Genomic DNA, 27,741 nt, shown 5'->3' with positions numbered 1-27,741 from the left:
TTACATTGCTGCCTGGTTTGTACTTTTAGGAAATGTGCAAATATGGTGTGTAGTTCCTCTGATAACATTTAACTCTTTTAACGTGTTTACTTCACTAATGTAACAAGAAATACTCTCTACCTTGAAAAAAGAAGTATTATTTGTGATGAAAAAACTGCTCGTTGGTTTCATGGGAGCTCAGAGCCCATTAACTTACATGTAACTCTGACACAGCCTGTCAGCAAGAGAGGCTGTCAGTTTCATTTCATGCCCTGCAAGTAATTTAATCGTTGCTTTCCCATATTAACTCACCTGTTTTTCCAGTGTCCCATATCTGTCAGTGTCAGTCATGTAGTAGAGTGTTTACAACGTCAATGATTTGATAACATCAGTGAAGGAGCAATTTGGGGCTCAGTATCTTGCTCAAGGACACTTCAACATACAGTATTTCGTCTTGTCGTGTACTTCCAGCCTTGTTCCACAGCCTTGCCACAGATTTCGTGCCTAAGTATTTCCACACTTTTGATTTCTTATTCCCTGTTTATCTCTGAAGAAGATGTATCGGTCGGAGTTATTGAATCCTTTTGTTAAGTGGATAATGTAGCCTGTACCTAGAAGAAGAGTTGATGTGTTTTCTGCTCTGCCATGCGTAACAATGCCGCCAGCGGAGTGAAGACCACCCTTTTATTTTATTTTATGTTGTGATGTATAGGTGAAGGATCCTCGGCCTATGTGTGTCAAGGCATGTATGCGTGTGATAACTAGTGCCCTAGCGACCTGGCTTGGTATGGTCTGTAAGTTACAGTGGAATAAAAGTATGTGCGGAAATCCCACATGTTGCCTGCTGTGTCATCTGAGCTAACCGGAGCTACCTCCACTGAAAGAGGACCATAACCTTCCCCTGCACCGACCACGTTACAAAGAGTGATTTGTTTATTGTTTATAGAGAGTTTAATTTCATAGTGCTTTTGTTTTCCTCCTGTTCGGAGTGATTTTGTGTTGTAGTTTTCTTAGCTCAGTGCAGCTCAGTTTTCAGCCTTTTGCTTTTTCCATCCTCTAGAGTGGTTTTCTTTTGTGTTATTTTTCAAAGTGTTATTTCTTGAAGTTCAGTGTAGATATTGATATTTCCGTTTCCTCCATTGGAAGTGATTTTCTGTTCTCTTGTGTGTGTGTGTGTGCTTATTTGTTTTTGTTTGTTGTTCTGATTAGGTTAGATTTTCATAGCCTATTTGGTTATCACTCATTTTGAAGTCGAATCAGGAGATTTTCAGAATAAAAGCCTGTCTTAACCGTTCTCCTTCTGCATCTGAGTCCTAATTTCTGCCCAGGCCTGACACATTAATGCGGCAGGAATATGAATCCACAAACATACAACATCGTAAGAAACATTTTACTTCACTATGAATACTTTTACTTTTATATTAAGCATATTTTGCTGATAAAACATACACATGTTTGCTTGAGTACGAAAATGCAGCACTTCCACTTGTGATGGAGTATTTCAGGGACATATTGCTACTTTAACTTTAAAAGATCTGAATACTTCCTCCTCAACAGCACCTTCCTCTTACCTCTCATTGTGTACAGCGCCATCTTGAGGACCAACAAGAGAACACATCACCTGCTGTCACCAACACAACAGACCGAACATTGGATAGACCAAGTGAAACTCTTACAAGCCTTGCATCATTGTAGTGACTGAATAAACATTAGAAAAATAAATCTCTTTTTAATTGTTGACAGCTTTACACCAGAACACTGTTTAAAAACAATGTTGAGTGCTTAAACAAGTATTATATGAGTGAAAAGACGGCCCAAGTGTTTGCAGTAGAAAGACACACATATTAAATTGGAAATAGAAAAATGTGCTTCTTCACATAGATGGAGAAATACTGTTCTGCATTCACAGATGCTGCGTCATCACAACATAGACAAATCATCAAACACAAGTGTTCATACAAGTCAACATAACTTTATAGTCAGAGGACAACATACATCCAGCCTTAATGTTTACTCTGGGATTAAAGCTCTGTGTTTCATGCACAGAGGAGTGCTTCAGTCTAACTTTGTTGAATTGTAGCACCGTGGATCATCAGTTTGATGGTGATATAACATATTTCTCATGCAGTACGCAGCTGGTTATGAGGTTAGATGTCATTATGAAGTAAACTTTGATTGCACAGTCACATGATAAAATAAAGAAAAACAATATTTACATTTGTAACTAATTGACCTCACTTTCTTTCTCAGATTACCAACTTTTTTGTCTGTCTTTGATCAAAAATAATAATAATACATTTCTAAAGAGACCTGATCAAGAAGCCTTTGTGTTGTTAATCATGGAGCGTATACATTTGTTTAGAAGTGCTGTGAAATTAGGAGATCATTCACTGGATAAAAACATAATTATGACACGGTAACTACAGTGAAATCAACACTATTTAAATTGCAAACACAATCACTGTGTGGGTCAGTGGTGGTGAGATTTTTTCTCAGAAGTGGAAACAAACGCTGGACACTGTGTCACTTGCAAACGCAGAAATAATGAGCATTTTAAGTACTTCTTATTGTCACCGCTCATCAATCAAAGTATCTATGAAGCCAGTAAAGTGTGCAGAGCTGAAAAGACAAAAAGTAACTTAGAATATTTATCCAACTACTAAACTTTAAAGGTCCAGTGTGCAGGGTGTGGAATGGAGTATAATATTATAATTATCTTTTCATTATTGTATAATCACCTGAAAATAAAAAGTGCTGTGTTTTCTTATTGACAGTCATGTTTGAGTGGGTTTATTCACCCAAATTATAAAAATCATAAACTCAACTTCTGACGATATTCTTGTTTTTACATCCTAAACCGAAACTGTCACTGCTCAGTGTTCTGCTGCATGATATTCATTTAAAAATGCCACAGCTGCAAAGTGGTTCCCAGCTGACACAGGACGTTGTATTAACGTTGGTCCTTGGTTGGATATTGGTTGCAACGTTAACCAACTAAAAGTGAACGTTGAGATAACGTCTAAAGCTGACGTAATTTCAACATAAAATTACAACGTCAAGCTTACGTTGTTATTTAATTGGTTTAAGTTATGTTGACAAGCAACCAACATCCAACGTCTAGTCAACCTCACCAGTTTACGTAAAATATACGTAGAATTCTGACATTCAGTTGTAGGTCTTTTGACCAAAGCTCAACGTTTTTTCAACGTTATATTGATAACATATAAACAACGTCAAAATCTAACTCCAAGCTGACGTTGATATATAGTTGATTTTAAGTTATGTTGACAAGCAACCAACATCCAACGTCTAGTCAACCTCACCAGTTTACGTAAAATACACGTAGAATTCTGACATTGAGTTGTAGGTCTTTTGACCAAAGCCCAACGTTTTTTCAACGTTATATTAACAACATACAAACAATGTCAAAATCTTACTCCAAGCTGACATTGTTATTCAGTTGGATTTAAGTTATGTTGGCAAGCAACCAATATCCAACGTCTAGTCAACCTAGAAGCTGCGTAGAATTCAGACAGTAGGCTATATTTACCTTGATTTTTCTTCAAGAGTTGTTGATGAAATTAAAAATTGCTCTTTGCTTTTATGTCTTTGCCATACAAACCATCCATACAATCTCTCATAGAATTTTTTTTAAACAGTGATATAAGAAGCTTTATTGTCATTGCGACAAGTGGCTACAACAACATTTTGTTCGGGAACACCTCTTGTATTCTAGCAGTTACAATGGTCATGAAATAGTCTATATTAAAAGGTAATAGCCTATAAATTACTATATGCAGTTTGGAATAAATATTACAGACTGTAATAGTCTGTACCAGGAGTAGGCTACATAAGATATGGTGAAAATGACTGTAATACTTTGTGACAGTTATATTTTTTGATAATAAAAAAAACATGTTGATGGCTGTCTCACATAATGTATTTTAATTATTTTACAGATACTTATTTCAGGAACATTTTTAAATATATCATATTTCTAAACATTTTCATTGATGTTTAAAAAAATACTCAAATAAGATAAAGGTGACAACAGTGGCAAATATTGGGAGTTCCAATACAGGCTGACACTTATCCACCTTATTCAGATGCAGATGGGAAATGTGAACAGTGTGGGGAAACTGAATCTGTGCAACATGTGATAATGGAGTACATATGGGAGGAGAGGAGAGCACTGAAGTTTAATTTAGAAAATCTAGAGAAGAGGTGAAGGAAGTAGCAGAGTAGTAAAGTAGTAATTTTATGTAATTATCTTTTTTTAATTTATTTTGAAAACAAACTAACTGCCACCCTCCTGGGTCTGCACACACACTCTCCTCACTGGCTTATCTCTCGTCCTACATCCGGCTCTGTAGGTGGCGGTAATGCTCCCTGAAATAGGTAGTAAACACATTAAACACATAAGAAGAAACTTGTGCACATGAGGCAAAGACGGCTGGAAACCAAAGAGGTAGCCCTTACTGAATCTGTTATGGTGAGTTATCCCCAAACAAGTTAACATGGTTGAAGTTAAAAAAAAAAAAAAAGACAGGCCGTTTTCGGCCAGTGATGTTTTAATGCTGATATTTTTCAATTGTTAGGACGCTAGCTGTGGTTTGAAGTATCCAGGAACGTAAGTGGCATTTTGCCAACAGCCCAGTCAGAATTTATCGCCGCACTCTTCCCCAGTTCCGGAAAGACTTCGACTGCGGAACCTGCTACAACTATGGGAAAGTGTATATATAACAAGTGTTGCCGTGAACAACCAGAATTCAGTTGGTTAAAAGCTGTAAAACAATGAATCTGAAGCACAGTGTACACTAAGAGGACCCTCAACTTGGGCAAACTCGGTGTGAAAGCGCTGGTGTCAAAGACAAAATCTGAAAAACACCAGTTAGCTTCTAAAAGTCTCCAGCGAAGTCACGCTTAAGCTGTTAAGATAGTTCAGATGCTGTTTGAAAAGTTTGTTTTGTTGTTGCTTGAATGTTATTTGATATTTTAATTGTTTTTCTTTCATTTTAATGTGTCTTCTCTTTAATTTTTATGTTAATTTGTATTTATTTAAAGAGACACCAATTTTGTATATGCATGTTTGCACAAAGATTTTTTGTTCTTTACATTTAATAAATATTTCTTACCAATTTTTGTTTTTAGACTTTTCTAGACTGTATATACATATACATACATACATACATACATACACACACACACACACTAAAACAATGTTATTCAACGTAGAGTCCAAACATAATCCAAGATCTCTGTAACACAGGAGGTTAATGTAATGTCAACGTTGGGATATGACGTAAATATGATTTTCATACACAACCATAATGCAATGGCCATCCAACGTTAAAGTCTAACTAAAATCCAATGTGTATTTAGCGTTGGTGCTTGACGTCAGGCCAACGTTAGGGTTTGACGTTGACCTAACTTTCAAATCAATATCATAATCCAACAGGAACCCAACGTTGGAGTACAACTAAAATCCAATGTCTATTTAACGCAAAAGGTTGACGTCAAGCCTACGTAAAAAATCCAATGTCTATTTAACGTTCAGGGCTGACGTCCAGCCAACGTTAAGTTTTAACGTAAACCCAATTTTCAAATCCATATCATAATCCAATGGTAATCCAACGTTGGAGTACAACGTTGTTCTAATGTTGCATCAACGTCAGGTGTCAGCTGGGTTGTTAGTCGGGACTGATAAAGGTCGACGCCTAAGTTTGGCATCGTTTGGGTCCTTGTTCTGGAGAAAGTTGCCAAATGTTAGACTGCTGTTGGTTGAGGCTGCAGTGGACTGGTCATGGTGGCAAAGACCACTGACAGTGTAAATGTCAGGGCTGCTGTTCTGTTGTTGAGGGATCTTCTCTTTCTCAGGAAGCCTTGACATGACATTCAGGGACTGCTTCTCTTCATTATCACTCACACGACATTGTTCAGAGGACTGCCTGGTCATTTGAAAAATTTTTCTTTTTACTGTGTACAAACACACAAAAAAAGTGGTGTTATTTCTCACATTAATGTGTGATGAAGCCAGTTTTTGAGCAAAAGTCCATTTCAACAGAGCGTTAGCTGGTTGCATGTTGCTGCTTGACATTATTGACTCTGTTTCAGAGAGTTTAGAGATGGTAAAACCTTGAAGCTTGAGCACTGTACAGTGTACTAAATGTAACATTACAGCTTATCAATTGTTACAGAAAGCTGGGATTTGTTTTTATGACAGTGGTGTCCAAATACAAAATATATATGTATATATGTGTATATGTATATACATATATATATATGTATATATATATATATATATATATATATACATATATATATATATATATATATATATACATATATATATATATATATATATATATATCTATATATATATATATATATATATATGTATATATATATGTATATATATATATATATATATATATATATATGTGTATATACATATCACTGTATAATGTTATCAGATGCAGCAGTGTTTTGAGACAGACAGGGGAAATAAAGAGAGAAGAAATTTGTGACTTACTGATCTTTCTGTACTTCAGAAATGTGGCAATAATAAGTGCAATTACCGCAATGACAGGAATGATAATTATAAAACCTGAAAAAACAGAGAAACAAGTCAGGATTTGTTCTTCACTTTGGGCATCAAAGATAACATTCATCCATTTTTCAAACACAGATATGTTTAGGATTAAAGTGTAAACTTAGAGTCGGTCCATCTGAACCCTGGTAAAGGTCATTATTATTACTTCTTTCATCATTCAAAATATTTCATCTAAAATATCAGATAGCATTTGAGTTAAGAGCTGCACATTCAGCTGATAATGAGCAGCAGATTCATCACTATCAGTTGAAAATATTAATCACAGCACTTTTAAATTAACCAAAAAGCTAAAATCCTTTCAGAATGAGAACACAATGAACTGCAAGGAATTGTCATTGTTTTGAGATAAGATTTAAAATGTTCCTCTGACTCCTGGAAGGAGATGTTCTCTGAGAATGCCAGGTTACCACAAGTCTTCAAGTAACTTTAATTTGACTGAAGGTCTGTTTAACTGATAATTAACTCATTCATCTTTAGACCACTCTGATGAAGGTAAAACTGCCTGAACAGAGTCAACAGCCGTGCAGCAGATGGGGCTTTAACGCCTGACTAGTTCCGATTCACCCGTTGAATGACACAGTGACGCTATCTGTAAATACTTACCAAGGGCTGATTTTGGCTCTGTGGAGTAAAATGAAATAAAATGTTAAAATGTGTGAAAACATTAGGGCCAACAAGAAGAGTTTCTGTTGAGGATACAAAAACATTTGTCTTAAAGATCCAAAGTGTAGGATTTGGTGTCTTTAGACACACAAATCTGACATTTTCTCAGAATTCTATATATCTCAGATATTTCTCCGAGAATTCCTACTTTTTTCTCATGATTCTATTTTTTTTTTTTTCTTGGAATTCTGACTTATTGTTAAAAATGTCTCCATTTTTGTTTAAAAAAAAATTACTAATAATAAACCAACATTTATTCTGGTGATATTGTTGTGAGACAAACCACTAGATGCCACTGAATCTTATACACTAGACCTTTGAAGTAACAGGTATTTAATATGTTCTCTTATTTAATTTCAATATCCTTCATTTATTTGTACTCACCAACAACAAGTGTAATGGAGCTTCTTTGCAGTTTGGGAACAGAGCAGGTGTAATTTCCTGCATCCTGCTCAGTGATGTTGGTCATTTTTAGAGAAATGTTTCCTCTGGTTATCTCATCTTGGAAGAGAGAAGTTCTACCTTTGAAGTTCTGGTCCTGAGAAACTGGATCATCCCTCCTGTTTCTATAGACGTGGACCAGGGCTGGACCACGTCTCCACTCCACTGATAGTGTTGTTACATCCAGTGGAGGCTCCAGGTGACATGGCAGGATGATGTCATCACTGACCAGTACTTTAACTGGTTGGTCTGAGCCAATCACAGCAGACTGTCCTGGGGAAACAAAGATCACCGTTAGACTTCCTGTTGAAGCATCAGTGAACATTTTGTTCCTAAATAACGATTAAAAAAAAAAAAGAATATCTGAGCAACAGCTGCTCCTGAGACATTATTTTACTTTTTCTGAGTACACAGTAAACAGGCCTAAATAAATAAATAAGTTTCCATTCAAATGTAGTCGGGGGACTGAAGTGGGTTTCGCCAGGTGGAATGATCTCATTTACAATTGCATTTCCTCAAGTATGTTCAACTATTTAATCGCAACTCTGAGCTCAGACATGTTGTACCTTTATTAAAACAGTCGGACTTACCAACAATAAGTTCCACCTCAGCTTCCTTCTTCATTGCAGGGAGAGAACATTTGTAGGCTCCAGCATCAGACAGTTTCACTTTAAATATTTTCATGGAGATATTTCCACGCGGCAGTTCATCCATAAACAGTCTCGTGCGTAAAGAATAGGATGGATTTTGTTTCTCAAACAGCAGACGTCCATCTTGGTGATAATGGACGTACTTCGGCTCCAAACCTGCTTTGGACCACACCACTGTCTCATAAGTGGCACTGACTGCAGGTTCAAGGTGACATGGAAGAAGAACATCATCACCAACCAGAGCTACGATTGGTTGATGTGAACCAATCAGCTGTGTTTGAGCTGCAAGTAAAACTGAAGAACAAACAGGAGACAGAAGCACGTTATTATACTATACTATTATTATGTCATCAAATACAATGAAGTCAGTTTGTTATTCTGAAAATCGAAAATAGTCTACTAAAGCTGCGTTAAAGACTCAAAGTGTCAAGACTCTGGCTCACACACATCAAACAAAAGGCAAGTTACTGTTTGTGTAGTACAAATAGTCTCAGTCAGCACATAACATTCTATAACCGGACCATGAATAAAATGTTATCATTCTGATGACTAAACACAGCAGCAACTTGGTATTGACAGCCAAAATATTGTTGGGTACACTGAGGCTAATTGAAGAGGTGAGCTACTGTTATGTTCTGCCTTCCTGTATCGCACAATGAGAATTGAAAGGATACAATAAAGGTTTAATATCCTATACAACATGTGTCAACGGACATCATGAAACTGCAGATCAGTTCCTCTAAACATCACTGTTGTATTGTCTGGCAACTTCCACCTTCTGCACGAATGTAGCCGGTAGTGAGTCCCTCCTGGGCTAGTGTAGGTATAGGAATGCGAGGCACCTATACTTCCACATTTCCAAATTTGCTGGGAAGGAATATAAGCCACATTGATCCAGGGGGACGCTGCGCCTGTTGCAGCGGAGGCTCTGGTGGTGGGATTTTTTTTAATGATATTCTGTTGTTGATCCTTACCCTCTGTGTTGTCTTTGTGTGTTTTTTTCGGTCATTATTCCATTGTAGTATTCCCATTTTAGTTATATTAGGTTGTTTTATTTAGTTTCTGTTTGTTTTCGTGGTGGCATTTTCCTGCTTTTGGTGACGTGTTGTTATAAGGAGCGGTGTGTATCAGTTTCGTTTTTATGCACATGCTTTGTCTTTTTATATAGGTGCTGTCAGTCAGCAGTGAGCGTGGTCGCACAGATGGTGAAGGGATTTGGTGATCAGAGAATCGGGTTTCAGAGCACCTGCAGTGTTCAAGGAAGGCCAGGTGATTTTAGATAACAGTAATTGGAAGGAACAAATACAAGGTTTGCTGGGGACACAAGACTTAACAGAAGCCAGGAGGGTTGATATTGGCTTGGTTGCATTAGCTGGGAAAGCTAAAGGTATGGAGGCTGATGATGTTGCAGGGACTGCTAACAGGTGTGGGAAAATGTCACAGGGCAGTAAGACTGTTTTACTTTGGTTGTGCTTTTTTTTGTTGTTGTTGTTTTTTGTTTTTTTAGGAGTCTGCTCCTTTACAGAAGAAACAAATAATTTCTATTCTATTTTATTTTTTTATTTTTTTTGGTTTAAGCAAAACAGCAGTGTGCACGTCAAGGGACCTGCTGCACATGGGCGTATCCTTGCCCTGGATTCTTCCGACTGAGTCAAAGTGCTTCTGTGTTTTCACTGACTCTTCCTCATTTCAGCCATGGCTATCGAGCTTCAAGAATTAAAGGACTTGGTCCAGCAGCTTCGGCAGAGATCCACCTCAGTCAGCATCGGACTCTAGCAGTTCGGCTGATTCTCAACACTCAGTTCCCAGAGATTGTCCCCCTGTAGAACGTTTGCTTATTATCCCAAGGAAACCAATCTCCAATTTTTAGGGGGACATCCGGTATTCCGGTGTATGATTGGGTCTAATAGATCAGGGCTACTCTGCGAACGAGACACCTGAGGATCGTTGAACAAGGCTATTTTATATATGAGCATCCAGAGGGGGAAGCTAAGGACAAATATTTCACCTTCAGCACCACCAGACCAGGATGTTTAAGTTTAAAAATGTTTTACAATATAAAATTTACATTTTTAAGGAAAACTGCATCAGTTTCATTTATTGACCTATAGAGGATCCCCGTTGTTTACCTTGTATTATCATTTTCTATCAGTTCAACTTGCTTGGTTGGGTCAATTTAAGATGTTTGATTTAAATTTGAGAGAGGTTTTCACAACTCTAGCCTGTTTTCCTCTTAAATTTATTAGATTGTTGCATCTTTGGAGACAAAATCAGTCTCCAGCACCTAAAAGGGTTAGGGATCTATCCATTGTAGTTTGACAAATTCGGGGCCCCCGAACAGCATCTTGCGTAGGGCCCCCAAAAAGACAGAAACGGCCCTGCTCTACAGACCCAAAGAAGATCACTGCTGTGGCTGACTGGGCAACCCCAGGTACAATACCTGAACTCACGTCTCTTATTGGTTTTGCCAGCTACTATAGACGTTTTGTCAAGGGGTTTGACAAATTGGCTGCCCCTCTCCACAAAGCCGTTGCTGGCCTGACAGGGAAGAAGAACCGTTGAGGCCAGGGAATTTTCCTGGGGAGGGCTGGACCCCCGAGTGTGGTTACAGTTTTAATGAGCTCAAGGCAAGGTTGGTGTCCTCTCTTGTATTATCTTATGCAAATTTCAATCTTTCTTTCATTCTAGAGGTAGATGACTGTCAAGACGATCTGAGGGCGATACTTTCCCAGGAGCAGGAGGGGAAGGTTAGACCTATTGCTTATGCTAGCCAGAGCTTCCATCCTGCAGAGAAAAACTATAGCTCTATGACACAAAAGTTCTGTGAGTACATTTTGGGCCAGAACTGCAATAGTTTGGACTGTCCTTCTGTTTTGCCAGCAACGGCGGATGCCTGGCCCTATAGAGAGACAGGGACTCCATCCTGTAGCACTGGGGCTTTTGCGTCAGTGGGAATGTCTCGGTATAAGAAGAGGACTTCTGCACTGGACATATCAACGGCCTGATGGTGGCGAGTGTGTGTACCAGCTGGTACTTCCAGAGAGTCCGTGGGAAGAGGTGTTCCAACAGCTGCACACCCATCATGGCTACCAAGGCATTGAGCATACTACAGAGCGGTCCGACAGCGATGCTATTGGCCAGGTATGGGAAAAAGTATTGATTGAAAGATTGGTGTCAAACTTGTGAGAGATGCAGTGTTGTAAAACAAACACCGCCACAGGCTTGAGCTCCTATGGGTCGCTTGCTAGCCTCCAGACCTAATGAAATCTTGGCCATTGACTTCATCTATTAAGAACCTGCTAGAGATGGAAGGGAACAAGTGTTATGTTGACTGACGTTTTTTCCAAGTTTACCCAGGTTGTCCCTATTAGAGATCAGCGGGCCTCAACAGTAGATGTATTGACTAAGAAGTGGTTCTACAAATACACGGGGTCCCAGCACGACTACATTCTGACCAAGGGCGCAGTTTCGAGAGCAGAATAATCCAGCAGCTGTGCCACGTGTACAGTATCAAGAAGTCTAAAACCACCCCCTACCATCCTCATGGAAATGGCCAGTGTGGGCGCACTAACAGGATCTTTCGATCTTCTTCGCACTTAATCAGCTGATCAGAAGCACAGATGGCCAGAATGTCCTCAACAAGTTTCATTTAGTTATAACACTACACCCTACCAAACTACAGGTCAGTCCCCTTTCCTATTGATGTTTGGCTGTGAACCTCAGCTGCCTGTAGATTTTCTGCTTGGCTGTGTGGACGAGCCAGCTACAGGAGAAGTCTGCGACTGGATTAGGGAGCATCAGCGGCGACTGCAAGTGGCGGTAGACAATGCCCGAGAAAGGATGATGCAGGCTGCTGCCCAGCGGAAAAGGGAAAGAAGACCCAGTGGTTTATCCTGCAGCACCAGCAGCAGCCTCACCAGAGTCAATAAGCATTTAAATTAATTTTTTTTTTAAATAACTACAAAATCAACAGTACATGCTACAGTTTTGGAACTTTCACCAAACTGTAGCCACAATACTGCTGAAACTTTAGTCCACTTAAAATCATTACAAATTATGAAGTCCATCACTCAGTTTTTTTCGAAACCTGTAAAACTTATAAAACCTATCTCCTCCCACAATTTTTGCTCAGTTGTCACCAAACTTATTATAGAGCATCTTCAGACCATTCTTCACAAAACTTGTTTCATGGATTTTTGATTTATCAAAAATTAAGCCTACAGTGCATCAACATGTTTGACTGTAAACGGTACTGTAAACATATACTATCAAATTCTTGGTTGATGGAGTTTGGCAAATATCAGAATTTTTTCTCAAAAACTGAATTTTTGAGAACATTTTGAATTCTGCTCTCATGGGAACAACTGGAGTCAATGTAAGAGTGGCATTTTTAAACATCAGACTTTCTCTTATGAAGCAAAACACTTGGAGTTAAAAGCAAAGCACCAACATTTCCAGATGCATTTTATGTATCATCAGATTTTTGTTCAGGTAACAGAATTTCTGACATTTTGACCATTTTTGAAATCTGCCTTGACAACAGCTGCCTGAGTGACTCCCTGAGTCACTGTCTGGGCAGCTATGAAACTACACAGCAGGTCTCATTTCCAGCCAATCAGCTCAGTGAGTTAAGAGCTGGTTCTTGGTGTCAGGGGTTGTGGGTTTGAGACCCAGCAAGGATGATGATGATGATGACAGATCAAAATGTCAGATGTCCTCAACATGAAACACAAGACAGTTGTCCTGATGGTGGCATCACAGCAAGCCTCTAAATTAAATAAAAACAAATAGCTTGGACTGGACCATGGGTGAAAGCTACATCAAGTTCCTCACTTGTGCTTGAACTATTAGCGTAAACCGCTAATAACGCCACATATATTTAAAGTGGTCATCCTACAGCAAAGTTATATTTTTTCAAATCTGGGCCTGGTGAGAGCCACACAGTGAATTTTGTTTCTTCCCTCTGGTTTGTACACTGAAGCCGAACTTGGCTGACAGTTGATGCAGAGCAGAATAGAAACCAAGCAACACAGCAATTCCTGTTTAGCCGGTAATGCAACATATTTCTAGGCACATCAAGAACTCTTGTCAAGAACAGAAAACCTCAAAACATTTGGTGAACACCAGTGCTGAGGATTACAACACAAATGGGAAAGAAAAAAGAAAAAACAGATTTGATTCAAATTTCGTCTCTCACATAAAATAAAACAGCTTTAGAGCAACATTAGATTAAATTTATACTATGCAATTTTTAGCATATTATTACAGGTCAATATAAATGTTCAGAGTGAAGTCTTCAGTCTTCAGCTACAGAAGTGCAGCAGTTCACATTCAGAATGAACAACAACTGTCTGTGTGAGTAATAAAAACCTACCTGTAAGATTCAGAAAGGAAACCAACAAAGCCAGAGACATTGACATCATCATGCTCCACAGATTACGATACTCCAACTGAATTATTCAAAGTGGGTGAACAGGTTTTACCTTGCTGTGCACAGGGGAGGAGCTCAGCATCAGTGCAGTGTGTAAAATTACTGGGTTTGTTTGCAGAGACTTACTGGACTGACATTCCATCTGAAGATTATTAAACATCCTCCTTGATTGCATTGGCATGGACAAAGATTTGCTCTCACATCCTAGAAGAGGGAATACAATACAATACATCCTGGTGTGTAACCTTGGAAATTAAATAATCATCATAAATCAGAACAAAAAAAAACCATTAAATATATAATTAGACGACAGGGAGTTTCCATCAAAGTGTCCAGACTTCCCTGCTGTGCAGACGTGCAGGTACAGTTTGCATTTCCCTGTTCAGTTCAAAATAATGCAAATATTCTAACCACGTCAGCGTCACTGGTTTATCTGTTCAAGGCACTGGGAGTGTTCACCTGTTGTGCTGAGAGCAGTTGTAGGATTTGCTGAAGAAAAATCTTTAACACACACTTACTATTACATTGTATAAAAATGCATCAAGAAGCAAAATGAGAAAATAGGATTTCTCCTTTAACACTGGTTAATAATGATAACAATATATACAGATCAAGTCAGTAAGTAAGGTTACTTCTGTCAGGAAGCTTGCATCTGTCTTGGTCTTGTGTTATTTCCTGTTTTATGCTGAAAGCCTCTCCTTGTGTGTCATGTTTTACTTCACACTTCCTGTCTTTGTCTTGTTCCCAGGGCTGTAACCAGGATTTTAGAAATACTGAGGTCATAATTGCGGAGGTCCGAACATAAGCAATGTTTCAGCGGGCGGGTCCATAAGGAAATGTGTATTTGTAACTGACACTGTGTGAGTGTGTGTTGACCAACCCTCGAGAGGGCAGGGACAGCAGAATACAGTACGGATTTGGAGATATGAAGGCAGTCAGAGCCAGTAGATGGGGGCAGGCAGCCAGTCACCATGCATGTAGACTAACTGAAATTGTATAATTGTTTATTATTGACAGTACACTGACTTCAATGAACATAAATGTCCTAACATAAGTAAAGTTTCAAAGATTATCTTGCCTAGATGTAACAGGGCCTAATGCAAGACAAGATTCCACTTGTCTCTCCTGCCAAGAAGGAATTAAGTAAAAAAGATATACACCTCCTTAATATCAACTTTAAGACACACTTAAATAACTCAAATACCAAATAATGCAAACACAAACAGTACATGAACACAAGCAAAATGTAAGTCATACGATTTCACTATTAGATACTACTAGATATGTTGTTAAGTTAAGTTACATTACGATTGAATAATTATGATTATGATTGAATTAGATCAGAGGACAGTATTGTGTGTATGGGACATTGATAATCCTATCCTGGGGCAGCACCTGGTCTTCTCTTCACCTTTCTTTCCTTTTCTCCCCCTCTAGTCCTCTTCCTGCCTTACTATCTTCTTCCCAAAGGGAAACAGGGTTTGTTGTGCTCTCTTCATTATGTCTGAAGAAAGTAAACACACAACAACTCAGCTGAGTTGATAAAGTAACTTTAACAGTGCTGGGTAACATTGTATTACTGGCTTGGCCTCTGTTAGGATTAACATTATAAAAACTAGTTTTAGAGTTCTAGAAGAAACTCTGTTTGCTTGCCGGAGTCTTGCCGAGTATGTTTAAAACTATGTTTAAAAGTATGGTAATAGCCTATAATTACTATTAAAACATCTAGTAGGTACTACAGTTGTCAAAAGTATCGAAAATCCAAAAAGTATCGATACTAAAATGTTGTATCCAGATACGATACTCAAGTATCGATACCAATACTTTTGCACTACCTCAGACCTGAAACTTGTTATCATAATTGCAGTTTCTTGTTGCACAACTGTTTTTTGTTATATATATTTAACATGTGGTTATGTTCATTGTTACAGAGTACATTTTTGCATTTTTCTTGTTTTCAGTCAAAGAACAGCATAACTGCAAAAAATGAGCAAGCATGGATTATAAATTAGCTAGCTAACATCAGTCAACATGATTTATCTTCCCTCTGCTTTCAGTGGCCACCCAATAATGGGCTCTTGTCAAGACAGCAGCATCACTACCTCTGAAACGACCATTTGTAGGCAGTTAACATTAGCTAGTTATGTTATCACTTGTGATGGTTGATCACTAACTTGGATGGCACTACTAGGCGTGATTATTACCTGTAATAATTTGTGCTTCTTATCACTCACGTGAGCTTGTTGGCCTGCTTTGTATTTACATCAATGGACACCGTGTTTTAAAGTTTGAAAGCGTGTGGTTTATTAAAATACAAGCAACCTGGCCAGTTTATTCCAGTTACCAATTTTGCGATGTCTATCTTAGGGAGTAGAGAACACTTCAGACTATGAATCCTTACCGCTGTAGTACAGCTTGTCCAGAAGTTATTTTAACAGAGTGTTTTGAGAGTGGCGTAGCTCTTTCATGAATAGGGCCGTGCGTCAGGTGTGCGTGAGGTGTGAGTGGGTAAGCAAAAGTGAGGGAGCGTGTGTGAGGCAGACAGTAAATGATGAGAGAGAGAGGAGTAGCAGCAGCAACGAAAGGAATAAAATGTACAGTATATTGTGCAGTTAGCTGTGAATAAACGTGACGGCACCTCAAAAGACAGCAAAGCTCCTAGGCATTATTTACCGACCAACAACATACCTGAAAGAGGTTCACCCCGAAGGTAATAATGAACTTCGGCCCTGGAAGAAACAGCTCACCTGTGCTTCTTGACCACTGTCCGGAGCCGAACAGGAATGGTGTAACAAGAGTTTTTTCTTTTTTTTAGCCACAAACCAGTGTAATGACCAAAGATTGTATATTTACGACAGGATAATCCACTCTGTAACCCAAGGTGGTGATCTGACAGAGGACAGGTGGTTTCAGTACAAAATAAAGTTATTTGTTGGCAGTTATCACCTTCTTCTTTTTTTTTCCACAGAGAAAAAACACCGAGGACATGACCTCGGTGTCCTCAATGGTAGTTACGGCCCTGCTTGTTCCCACCTTTTTTTTCTGTTCACCTGGGTTTCATTTATCCGGCACCAGAGCATTTATGTCAGTGTTTGTGTCAGTCCTGTTCATCTACACCGAAAGTGAAAAACAAAAGGCATTCCAATCATGTTTGTGAAACAGGCATCACATTACATCTCCTGAGAATGGCCGACCTGTTGATCAAGTAGAGAAACTTGACTGGAATGAGTGACCTCAATTGAAGATCACCGGGATCTACTGATCCCAGTGATGTTCGATCGCGAACACAAACTGTATCCACCTGAGCTCTCTTCAAATCCAGACTACATTGATAAAAACATACATTTTACCTCAGAGAACATCGGAGCTGGTGTATCTCTGACAAGGTTGATGTAACTTTGTTGTTTTAACTTACATTCATCATTAGGGAGCAGAACGGGGCCCCGGGACAGTCAGCAGAGTTAGTTTCACTTTAATGTGTTAATATACTCGTGGCAAAGCGGCGAGGGTGTACTTTTTAAGTTGACCAAGTTAACTTAAGTTATTTAAATCCAACAACGCCACCTAGGGGAATTTCGCCCCCAGGAAATATTTTAGGTGGATACAACCACTTGTACTACACAGAGAGAAAAGGTCACAGGTTCAAAATCACTGAGCAGAGACATGCTTCCAAAAATAGACAAGTTCATTCACATTTCTTTATTTTAATTAACACAAGTCTTTAAAAGTGTCATATACGGTCTGGTGAAGATTATTTGGTGAACTTTATTGCACAATTACCCCTTTGGCCCAATACTGCACAGTTTTTCTTTTAGCCCCATAACCTTCACACAAAAGTATAATGAAAATTAAAGGTGTAGTGCACTGGGCTGTGGGCCTCCCAGCAAAGATGACTAGCTGAAGGAGAGGGGAAGGGGTCCAATTAAAACACACCAAACAGGAAAACCCTCACACCGTCAGATCACAACAACTTGCAAGCTACTGAAAAAAGGAAGTGAAGGGGATCAGTCAGCCACCCGCTCAGGCCCAACAGCTCCTGTTTGATGAAAGAAAAACAGCAAACCTTGATAAAATCAAGTCATGGAAGGGGGGCACGGTGCAAACCAACACACTGGCTTCAAGGAGCACCACCACACTAGAATAGGGCCAGAAAGTCAGCACTGAGTTTACTTGTGCTTCACACAGACACCACGACCAATGAGCTAAAATAATAATGGAATAAGGAATATATGAACAAATTATTACTACAAAAAGAAAGAAAAATAAATTAAATGATATTGTGCAAACAACCCAACGGTCATGTCCTATTTAAATAAAAATCCTGAATGCTCCTTTAATTATGCTCAGCGTTGTCATGACTGTAGATTCCTGTTCCTTGTTTTGCATTCGGTTGTCATGATTTTGTTTTGTGTCTAATTTCTGTGTCTTTGTATCTTGTCTTGTGTCTTGTCTTTCCATGCCCCCTTGTGTCCTTTAAGTTCTCCTGTGTATTTTCCTGTGTTCCCTCTGTCTATTGCTTTGTTCCCTTCATGTTCTCATGTGCTCCTCCCCTTCATTGTCTCACCTGTTGGTCCACCTCACCTGTTCCTCGTCTTGTCATCAGTGTCTGTGTATTTAGTCTCTGTGTTCCCTTCACTCCTTGTCTGGTCATTGTTCTTGTCAGCCCCTGTCTACGTCCATGCTTGACCACGTCTGCGCCTGCTCAGGTTTCAAGTTCCCTCATGGTATGTTTTGATTTCGAGTTTTCCATGTTTGATTTGTACTTTGCCTTTTTCTTTGCATTTTGTTGAACTGTTTTATTTTGCTACTTTGTCTTGCTGTTGTGTTACTACTTTGCCTCTTGCCCCCATTTTGTCTGCTTTTGGTTTTTGGCATCAGCTTTGATATAATAAAGCTCGCTTTTGTTTCCCCATATCCCTGCCTCCCGTGCTTAACTGCATTTGGGTCCACCTTCCCTTATCCATAGTCTTCCCTTAATACCCCGACCTGACAAGCATAGAGCGAGCGGACAGAGCAAAGCAAAGCATTGACAGAACAGCGGAGATTCCCGACGAGCAGACGGCTTAGGGTTGGAAATAAATCACCTATTATAAAAGAATTCCTGGGAGGAAGGTAAATTTCAAATACATAACGGAAGGATTCCAAGGCAGCGGCCCCGTCACGAGAGTGAGAGACACCGGGGATGAAGCAGCAGCTATCACCACAATCGGAGCCAGTTATTTAATGAAAACAAGCAGCATATACGGCAGACGATCAATGAGCAGGCCTACCTCGGCAAAGCAATGCTGAGCGCACATGGGCCGTTACGCACCGCTCTGGGCCACACGTTCCCAACACAGTACCTCCAGCCGGCAGACAGGCCAGCTCCACTGCAAAGCAAGAAAACGCATGTCGATATAATGCCAACAACACCAAATGTGCCGACGTAGCAAGAATGGCAGAGTTTACCTTATGATCTCAGTGAGGAAACACCATCCGACACACACAGGCTCTGAAACAACTAGGGCTGCAGCTATCGATTCTTTTTGTAATCGATTAATCTAGCACTCGATTAATCGAGTAATCGGATATTTTTTTTTCGTTTTTAAACAACCAAAACAAATGATGCATAACGAAAATGATCAAGCATTTCTCAAAAAACAGAGGTATTCATTCCAACTCCAACATTTGGCTCCAAAACTAAGCCCATTTATTAAGTGCTAGTGCCAATAATTAAACAACAATACAGTTCAATCAACTAACTGTAAAACATGTATAACATGTAAAACTGTGAATACAAACTTAAATAGTAAAGGCCATTTGGCCTTGGTTTTGTTTTCTTCATTCATTACAAAAAAAGGATTGCACCTTCTGCAAATTACCCACCTGAGAACAAAGAATGAATATAAAATATCAAGCCAAACAGGTACACAATGTGTACAATTTATTAAAAAATAAATGTAAATAAAACAATTACCGTATTGACCCGAATACAACAAGGTTTTTTTTCAATGAAAATTATGTGAATAAATAAAATAAATTTATGAATAAATTATAAATAAGACTTTTTCAGTCTTCAGTCCCCAAATCCATGATAACCACACTAATCCACCAATCACAAGGAGGCAAATACACTGTGTGGGAAGACTAGGGTCCTACCTACTCCACATTAGAGGTGTCCTCCTGGAACCGAAACTTATCCTGAACTGTCAGGAATCATTTCAAAGTGACACAGACACATTGGATTAGCTGGTGGAGGCGGTGTAATGCACTCAATCACAAAACAGCCAATGTAGTAATTCATGAACATGTCTGTATAAAGTGATGTTTATTTTTGCTCTTCTTCGGCGGCTGTTTCAGTGAGTTTTGGCCACAGAGTGATGAGACGTATACCGTTGAAATTTGTAGAGTCCCAGCTTTCATATGACATGCTGTATATAGCATTAGCATGAAGTAGCGTAATCACTAACACCGATTTTTCGGACATGCGCCATTAGTGTGTTTTTTCTACGTGCTCCTTTAGTTGGTGTCGGAATTGAGTTTGGATTAGGTGAAAATGATTATCATGAGCGTTTAGCCGAGATTCTTCCCGTTAAGTTGGTGCGCTGCATTAATGTGTTGCTACATGGTTAGCTTGCCCTTAAAGGGTGTATAATGCAACATGCGCAGCTCGGGTTGAAGAGGTTAAAAACATCAAAGCTAAACATCATATCTAGTCTCACGACATCACTACAAATACAGAGCTAAAATGTGCCAGCCAGCTAAATTCAAAATATATGACGCGCTGGTGTGCTTCCTGAACAACGGTCCATGTGGCACAATCAGATCCCTTCGCATATAGTGCGCGTCATAGGAATTTAAAGAGGCTTTGAGGCAGAGTTTTTGCCTCGAGGAATTTTTATAATCGAGTAACTCTGATGCAGCCATTGTCGCGGTTTTGTGTTGACAAACGCAGTGGAGAGCATGGCTACTTTGGTGGTATCCTTATGGGAGGGATGACGTATTTCCGCTTTTACGTAGATCCCAGTGGAGAGCTGCACTGTGATAGGTTTCCTTCTTTGACAAACACAACTTGTGTCCAATAGTATTTTTTTAGAAAAAAAAAGAGCAGACCTGAAAATAACAAGTACTTTTCAGCCTTCCTAGAAATTAACTCGAGTAAAAGTAAAATATTTGTCTTGGAAAAGTATTCAGGTAAGAGTAATAAGGTCAAGTAAAGTACAAATCCTCTGGATATGTACTTAAGTACAGTACTCAAGTAAATTTACTCTGCTACTGTCCACCACTGCAACTATGTAGTTAAAAATGTGTTGCAGAAAGCATTTTACACAGTTTATAAAGTTTCAAGTCTAAAAATGTACAGTTTTTTTGTCTTTGTCATCCGCCCATCTCTAATTTACCATTTATTTTTGATGACTTTCTCAATGGACAACAAAAGAAGTGATACTATTGATGTGCTATATCGTCGGCAACTGAATGCGTTTTATTTTCTTAAAGATGTTTCACCTCTCGTCCAAGAGGCTTCTTCTCTACTAACTAACTGGAGGGGAGTCACAGGGTTTTAAACTCGGGGTGGGAGTGTCCTTACAGAGTCCTTAAGGACATGGGAGAGCTGTGAGTTTCAGAGTTGTTAGTTTCCAGTTCGTTAGTATTACCTGGATGACACAGAACCTTGATTATTCAGTTTACCTTTTTTATTATTATTATTATTATTATTATTATTATTATTATTATTATTATTATTATTATTATTATTACGTGTAAAATTTGACATGTCAATATGTTATAATCTTTTTTATTTGTTGTGAATGGTCATATCAGTTCAAACAGCTGCTGGAAGGTGTCATGACTCTAGAGTCATGTTTTTGTTATGTTCTGATTATGGAATTACGTCTTTGTATCATGTCTTGTTGTGTCTTTGTATTGATTTTCCATGACCCTCTGTGTCCTTTAAGTTTCTCCTATGTTCTCCCCTCTGGCTCCCTCTGTCTGTTGTATTGTGCCTTCATGTCCTCCCTCCTCTCTCACCTCACCTGTTCCTCGTGTGTTCATCAGCGTCTGTGTATTTACTCTGGCTGTGTCCAAATTCAGGGGCAGCATCCTTCGGAGTGCGTATTTGAAGTGCAATTACGTCACTAAGCCGCGCGAAGCCTATCCTAATTCAAAGTGTGCTCCAAATGCTCCCCACAAATGCCTCCTTCTTCTGCCTGTTTCTGGAGGACACACCGCTACTATCCTTCGCGGCTACAAATTGCCCAAGATTCATTGCGCGCCTCAAGAGAATAAATAAATAATGGCAACCTCAAGTGGCGCAGATCTCTCATTTAAATGTAAGTATTGGGTCTGTACTCAGTTTTTAGTCATTTGATCGTCAAACGCCAGATATGTTAAACTTCAAGGGACCTTAAAACCTCAACATATCAGTTAAAATACGTTGGTAATGCTCAACTTAATGCCTTTTACTTTCAACCATTAGACGTTCAGAGGTTGACTTATATCTTATATCGTATTGTGACTGTGGAGATGTTATAGACTCGTTTTACTTCATGTACATAAATGGACCACAATGAACAGATTTAGGTCAGGCTGTGATCCGTGAAAAGTCTAGTTAAACGTTGGAATAAAGAGCTGTGTTTATGATTATTATCCTTATGATGATTATATTTTTTTTTGCTGTATTAGAACTCTTTGGTGTGTTTCACATTTCATTGTATTTTAGGGAGCAAACAGAGAAGCTTCATCACTGTCTGAGGTCAGAAACATTTGTTCACAAGGCGAAACATTCCGCTGACTGGATGGGAGTAAGGCTATAATATATTGTAACGTTTCACTGATACGTCCGAGACAAGGAATAACTCTGAAGGAGATGCTTTATATAGCCTCAGCAGCACGAAATACACGATCACTTTATCAGCTCTCAGCAACACACAACTCCCCTCACTCTTTCTTTCAGACTCCCAGACTCACGCCCCCCCCTCCCCCTCTTCACCAACCACCGTCCCGCACGTCGATTGATCTGACCTGCCGTCCAGTGATTGACAGAGAGACCGGAGGGTAACAGGTTGACAGCTAATAGATTTTAACCAGGAACGCTACACTACCCCCCCACCACAAAGTCCCTCGCCCTCGAGGGAGACACAGAACAAGTTATAGCGAGAACCTACAGACATTTCAGCAACCATATGCATTAAGGAAAATGCATAAGCAACATTACTGGGCAAACAGCCAACACTATCCACCCTTTCCCTTTTTTTTTTTTTTTTTAAAACAGATAACAAGGGATTAAAGTCCTTGGACCCCATTTACTTTATTTTTTCTAACTCTAGGAAGGTCCGGGTAGACTACCGGACCCTCCAGTGAGACCAGGGCGCATTCTAGCCCTCTCCAGAACGTGTGGTCTCACTCCTAACTACTTCCTCCACTCAGGGGACCAACAAAGTCTCTGAACCGGTTGGGAGCTCTCCTCTGCCTTTGCGGCCGAGCTGCTTGGGGAGCTGGGTATTCAGGAACTGGTGCCACTGCCATTGGGGAAGGGGGAAAAGGAGCCTGGTGTGAGCGAATGGAAACAGGCTGCTCAGGGGCCTCTGATGTCCGCTGCGCCGGTGAGGAAGAGCACCCTCTATAAAGAGCCAGTCTGTCTCTATGAAGTGCTACCTTCCTTCCCTTAGCAGGCAACTGCACCCTGTAGACAACTTCCCCCAGCCGCTCCAGCACTCTACATGGGCCCACCCACTGGCTGTCCAGCTTAGGACACCGGCCCTTCTTACGCCGAGGGCTGTACACCCAAACCAGCTCTCCAGGCAGAAAGTGTCTCCCTTTAGCCCTCACATCATAGTTCCGTTTTTGTCTCACACCAGCACTCTGCTGCTGCTCCCGTGCAAAACTGTGTGCTGACTCCAGGCGGTCCTGAAGCTTCCTGGCATACTCAGGACCAGAGAGTGTGTCCAGAACATCTGGGGGCCGGCCAAATGCCACCACTGCCGGGGTGCGGAGCTCTCTCCCCAGCATGAGGAGAGCAGGGGTGCAGGATGTGGTCTCTTGAACTGCAGAACGACACGCCAAGAGCACCAGGGGCAGATGGTCATCCCAGTCCCGCTGGTGTTGTGCTGTGAGAATGGCCAGTTGCTGTCCCAAGGTGCGGTGAAATCTCTCCACCAACCCGTCACTCTGGGGCCGCAAAGGAGTGGTGCGAGTCTTGTGTGCTCCCAGCCGTTCACACATGGTGGCAAACACCCGGGACTCAAAATTTCTCCCCTGGTCGGAGTGTATGGTCTCAGGCACTCCAAAACGGCTGAACATGCCCTCCACCAGGGCATCCACCACGGTCTCTGCTTCCTGATCTGGCAGAGCGTAGGCCTCGGGCCACTTTGTGAAGTAGTCTATGGCGGAGAGAACGTAGCGGTTCCCTTTGTCTGAGCGGGGTAAAGGGCCCACTACATCCACCGCCACTCTCTCCATCGGGCCCCCCACCAGAAACTGTTGGAGTGGTGCATGAGAGCGGCCAGAGGGACCCTTACGGGCTGTGCAGGGGTCACAGCAGCGGCAAAAATCCTCCACGTCCCTCCTGCATTGACCCCAGTAGAAGCTCTGGCGGAGGCGGCGGAGTGTCTTTGTAACTCCAAAATGCCCGGATCCTGCAGCTCCATGCACGGCCTTGAGCACCCGTTCACGCAGGCCCTTGGGGACCACCACCTGCCAACGCTCCTCCCCGGTTGCAGGCTCCTTCCATGCCCGCTGCAGCACTCCATAATGCAGGCGCAGAGCATCGAACTTGGACCACAGTCCCTTGGTCGTTGTGGAGAAGGCTGCCACTTCTTCCCATGGTGGTCGCTGCTGTGCCTCCACCCACTGCAGAACGGGCTGAAGGTCCACATCTTGTACCTGCTGTTGTCTCCACTCTGCCATGTCCACAGTCTGTAACTCCCGACATATGATCTCCTCCCCTTGCTGCTCGGTGGAGCCGTCTTCCTCCTCTCCCCGCAGCTCTCCCTCTCTCACCTCTTTCTTCTCGCAGTAGCGACACCCGTCCGCTGCACATGGTCGGCGCGAGAGAGCATCTGCGTTTGCGTGGCGTGCCCCAGCCCGGTGCTCCACATTGAAGTTGAAAGCCTGGAGTTCCTCTAACCACCGGGCCACTTGCCCCTCCGGCTCCTTGAATGTCATGAGCCACTGAAGAGCAGAATGGTCAGTCCGCACCTTGAACAACAAACCACACAGGTAATATTTGAAGTGTCTGATTGCCAGTACCACCGCCAAGAGCTCCCTGCGGGTGACGCAGTATCGCCTCTCATGCTTGTTGAATGCTCGGCTGAAGTAAGCGACCACCCGCTCTCCTTTCTGCCCCACCTGGGACAGCACACCTCCCACACCGACGCCGCTCGCGTCTGTATCCAGGATGAAAGGCAAGGTGGGGTTAGCTGGGGCCAGCACTGGAGCCTCACTCAGGGCACGCTGGAGGCTACTGAACGCCTCCTGACATTTCTCAGTCCATACAAAGTCTCTGTCTTTTTGCAGGAGCTGGAACAGGGGTGCGGCGGTGCAGGCAAAACCCCGTACAAACCTCCGATAGTAAGAAGCCAAGCCCAAGAAACTTTTCAGCTGCTTCTGGTTGATGGGGTTGGGCCAATCAGTGACAGCCTGCACCTTTTCCTTCATGGTGCCGATGCCCTCCCCTCCCACCTTGTGCCCCAGAAAGTACACCTCCCGCTGCATGAAGTGACACTTATCTGGGTGCAGCCTCAGGCCAGCTGCTCTGATTTTTGTCAACACCAGCTGCAGGGAACCCAGGGCAGCCTCGAAGGAGCTGCCATGCACCAGGATGTCATCAAGATAGACCAGGCACTGCTGACGGGGTACACCAGCCAGCACCTTATCCATCAACCTGGCAAAAGTGGCAGGAGCATTACACAGTCCAAAACAGAGAACTTTGAACTGCCACAGCCCCCGCCCGGTGCAGAAGGCGGTCTTGGGCCTGGACTCAGCCGCGAGGGGTACCTGGTAATATCCGCTGCGGAGGTCCAGGGATGAGAACCAGGAGGACCCTGAGACCAGATCCAGTGACTCATCAATGCGAGGCAGGGGGTATGAATCCTTCTTGGTTACTCCATTCACTGGTCTGTAATCCGAGCAGAGCCGCCAGCCGACTTTCTTAGGGACCATGACAACGGCTGCTGCCCATGGACTATCTGAAGGCTCAATGAGGTCTGCCTGCAGCATTTTTTCCACAGCTTCATCACAAGCCTGCTGGCGAGCCAGGGGGAGGCGTCGAGGGCGACACTTGATAGGCTGTGCATCCCCTGTGTCGACCTCGTGCTGCAAAAGATGAGTTCTCCCCACCTCTCCATCACTCAGAGCAAAACAGTCTCGAAACTCCAGCAGCACCTGTAACAGCTGTTCCTGCTGCTGTGGGTCCAGGCTGCTACAGTTCCTCTCCCATATCTTTCTCACTGCAGCCAACACCCTCTCCTCTCCTGTCTGTGGTAACGAGGGTGGGGCTGCCACGGAGAGATCCCTGCTTGAGCTGATGGAGCAATTCTCCATTTGGGGGTGAGACACCGGAGACAGGGCCCAGGGAAGGGAATGTACAACGACAGTCTCTACTGCATTAGCTGCATGACGACCAGGGGGCGTGTCGGGAAGAAGCCTGGGGGACAAGGAGATAACTGGCCCCTCTTGAAAACGTACGCTCCCTCTTAGGAGATCCAGCTGGCAGCCTGCAGCCCTTAAGAAGTCGAGACCCAGGATACATGGGTCCTGCACTGCAGCTATCCATGCTGGGTGATGCAGTGTTCTTCCCCCCACAGTCACAGACAGCACGCCCCTGCCCTTCATAGGAGCAAGCTCACCTGTGACTGTGCGCAGTCGCACTGAGGTGGGCTCGAGCCGTGTCCCCTCTGGTACCACATCTGGTCTCACCACAGTCACCGTTGACCCTGTATCCAATAGCGCCAAGCAGGGCACTCCCTCCACTGTGACAGGAATGTAACAAGAGTCACCTGCAGAGGCTCGTCCCACCGTGACAACTGGCTCCCGGTCTGAGTTGTTAGAGTCATCCGTTTCTGGGGGAAGTGGTGCCCGGCTCCCCCGGCTGTGATGTTGGGCACCTTCCGACTGTGGTGCGGGATGTGGCAGCTGTGTTACAGATGGGGCTGATGTTTGGGTCCGCATACCCCCCACTATGCGGGCCCTGAGCCGTTTCCCTGAGCCTGGCGTGACTTGGGGCACTCTCTGACCAAATGTCCCGGTTGGCCACACCCCCAACAGACCCTGGGCCCTGGGCGTGTTCTGCGTGCTGTCTGTAGTGACACAGCCCTTAGCAGTCCCGTTACTTCATCAACCCACGCCGGCCTCTCTTCTAGTGGGGGGCTCCCCACTGCAGCCCTTACAGCAGGTGAGTTCTTCTCTTGACAGCTCGCCCCAGCCACACCCCACACATTCTCCCTCTCCACAGCCATCTCCAAGGCTGCCTGCAAGGTCTGGGGGTGCTGTAACTGCACCTGGACACGCAACTCAGTGGGGAAGAGGGCCCTGATAAACTGATCCCGTGCCAGCTCACTCTGTACTCCTGGGGGCATATGAGCATACGCCCGCCGCGTCAGGCTCTCTATGTCGTTGGCCAACACCCGCAGCGGCTCCCCGGTCTTTCTGCCCCGGTTATTCAGTTCATTTCGCAGGAGCTCAGGCTGTACACACTGTCCAAATCGCCTCTGTAAAGCTCCCACTAAAGCACCATAGTCTTGTCTATCCCTGGGGCTCAGCAGCAGAAGACAGGACAGTGCATCATCCGTTAGGCACAGAGCCAGCTGCAGCGCCTTATTGTCCATTGACCATCCTTCTGCATGTGCTAACAACTCAAACTGGGCGAGGAAAGCCTCCCAGTCTGATTTACCGGAGTACTTGGGGGTCTTGATGGCTGAGACCACAACTGGGTGTAGAGCACCATCACGTCTGCTGCCAACCTCCGCCCGTTGGTCACTTCCGGTGCG

At 42.4% G+C, this 27,741-nt stretch overlaps 1 protein-coding gene across 1 annotated transcript; it reads right to left on the bottom strand.

Annotated features, from left to right (window-relative positions):
• Positions 1-5,650: 5,650 nt before the first annotated feature.
• Positions 5,651-13,756, bottom strand: LOC115589321 (myelin-oligodendrocyte glycoprotein-like). Its single transcript, XM_030430167.1, has 6 exons — positions 13,721-13,756; positions 8,287-8,640; positions 7,640-7,969; positions 7,196-7,213; positions 6,512-6,586; positions 5,651-5,955 (listed from the first exon to the last, which is right to left on the bottom strand). Exons 2-6 carry the CDS (start codon positions 8,408-8,410, stop codon positions 5,651-5,653), a joined length of 852 nt encoding a protein of 283 aa, XP_030286027.1. The 5' UTR covers positions 8,411-8,640; positions 13,721-13,756.
• Positions 13,757-27,741: the final 13,985 nt, after the last annotated feature.

Source organism: Sparus aurata, chromosome 10, assembly GCF_900880675.1.
Source record: "Sparus aurata chromosome 10, fSpaAur1.1, whole genome shotgun sequence".
In the NCBI taxonomy this organism is placed as follows: Eukaryota; Metazoa; Chordata; class Actinopteri; order Spariformes; family Sparidae; genus Sparus; species Sparus aurata.
This window is presented reverse-complemented; position numbering and strand designations above follow the sequence as displayed.

Bases quoted from the DNA above. Each gene is read 5' to 3' on its own strand.
- LOC115589321 (XM_030430167.1), bottom strand. From the start codon at position 8,410: ATGGATGAACTGCCGCGTGGAAATATCTCCATGAAAATATTTAAAGTG. The intron at 7,970-8,286 runs GTAAGTCCGACT...TTGTTTCCCCAG, and splicing joins TGAGGTGGAACTTATTGTTG to GACAGTCTGCTGTGATTGGC. The intron at 5,956-6,511 runs GTAAGTCACAAA...GTTTGTACACAG, and splicing joins TCTGAAGTACAGAAAGATCA to TAAAAAGAAAAATTTTTCAA.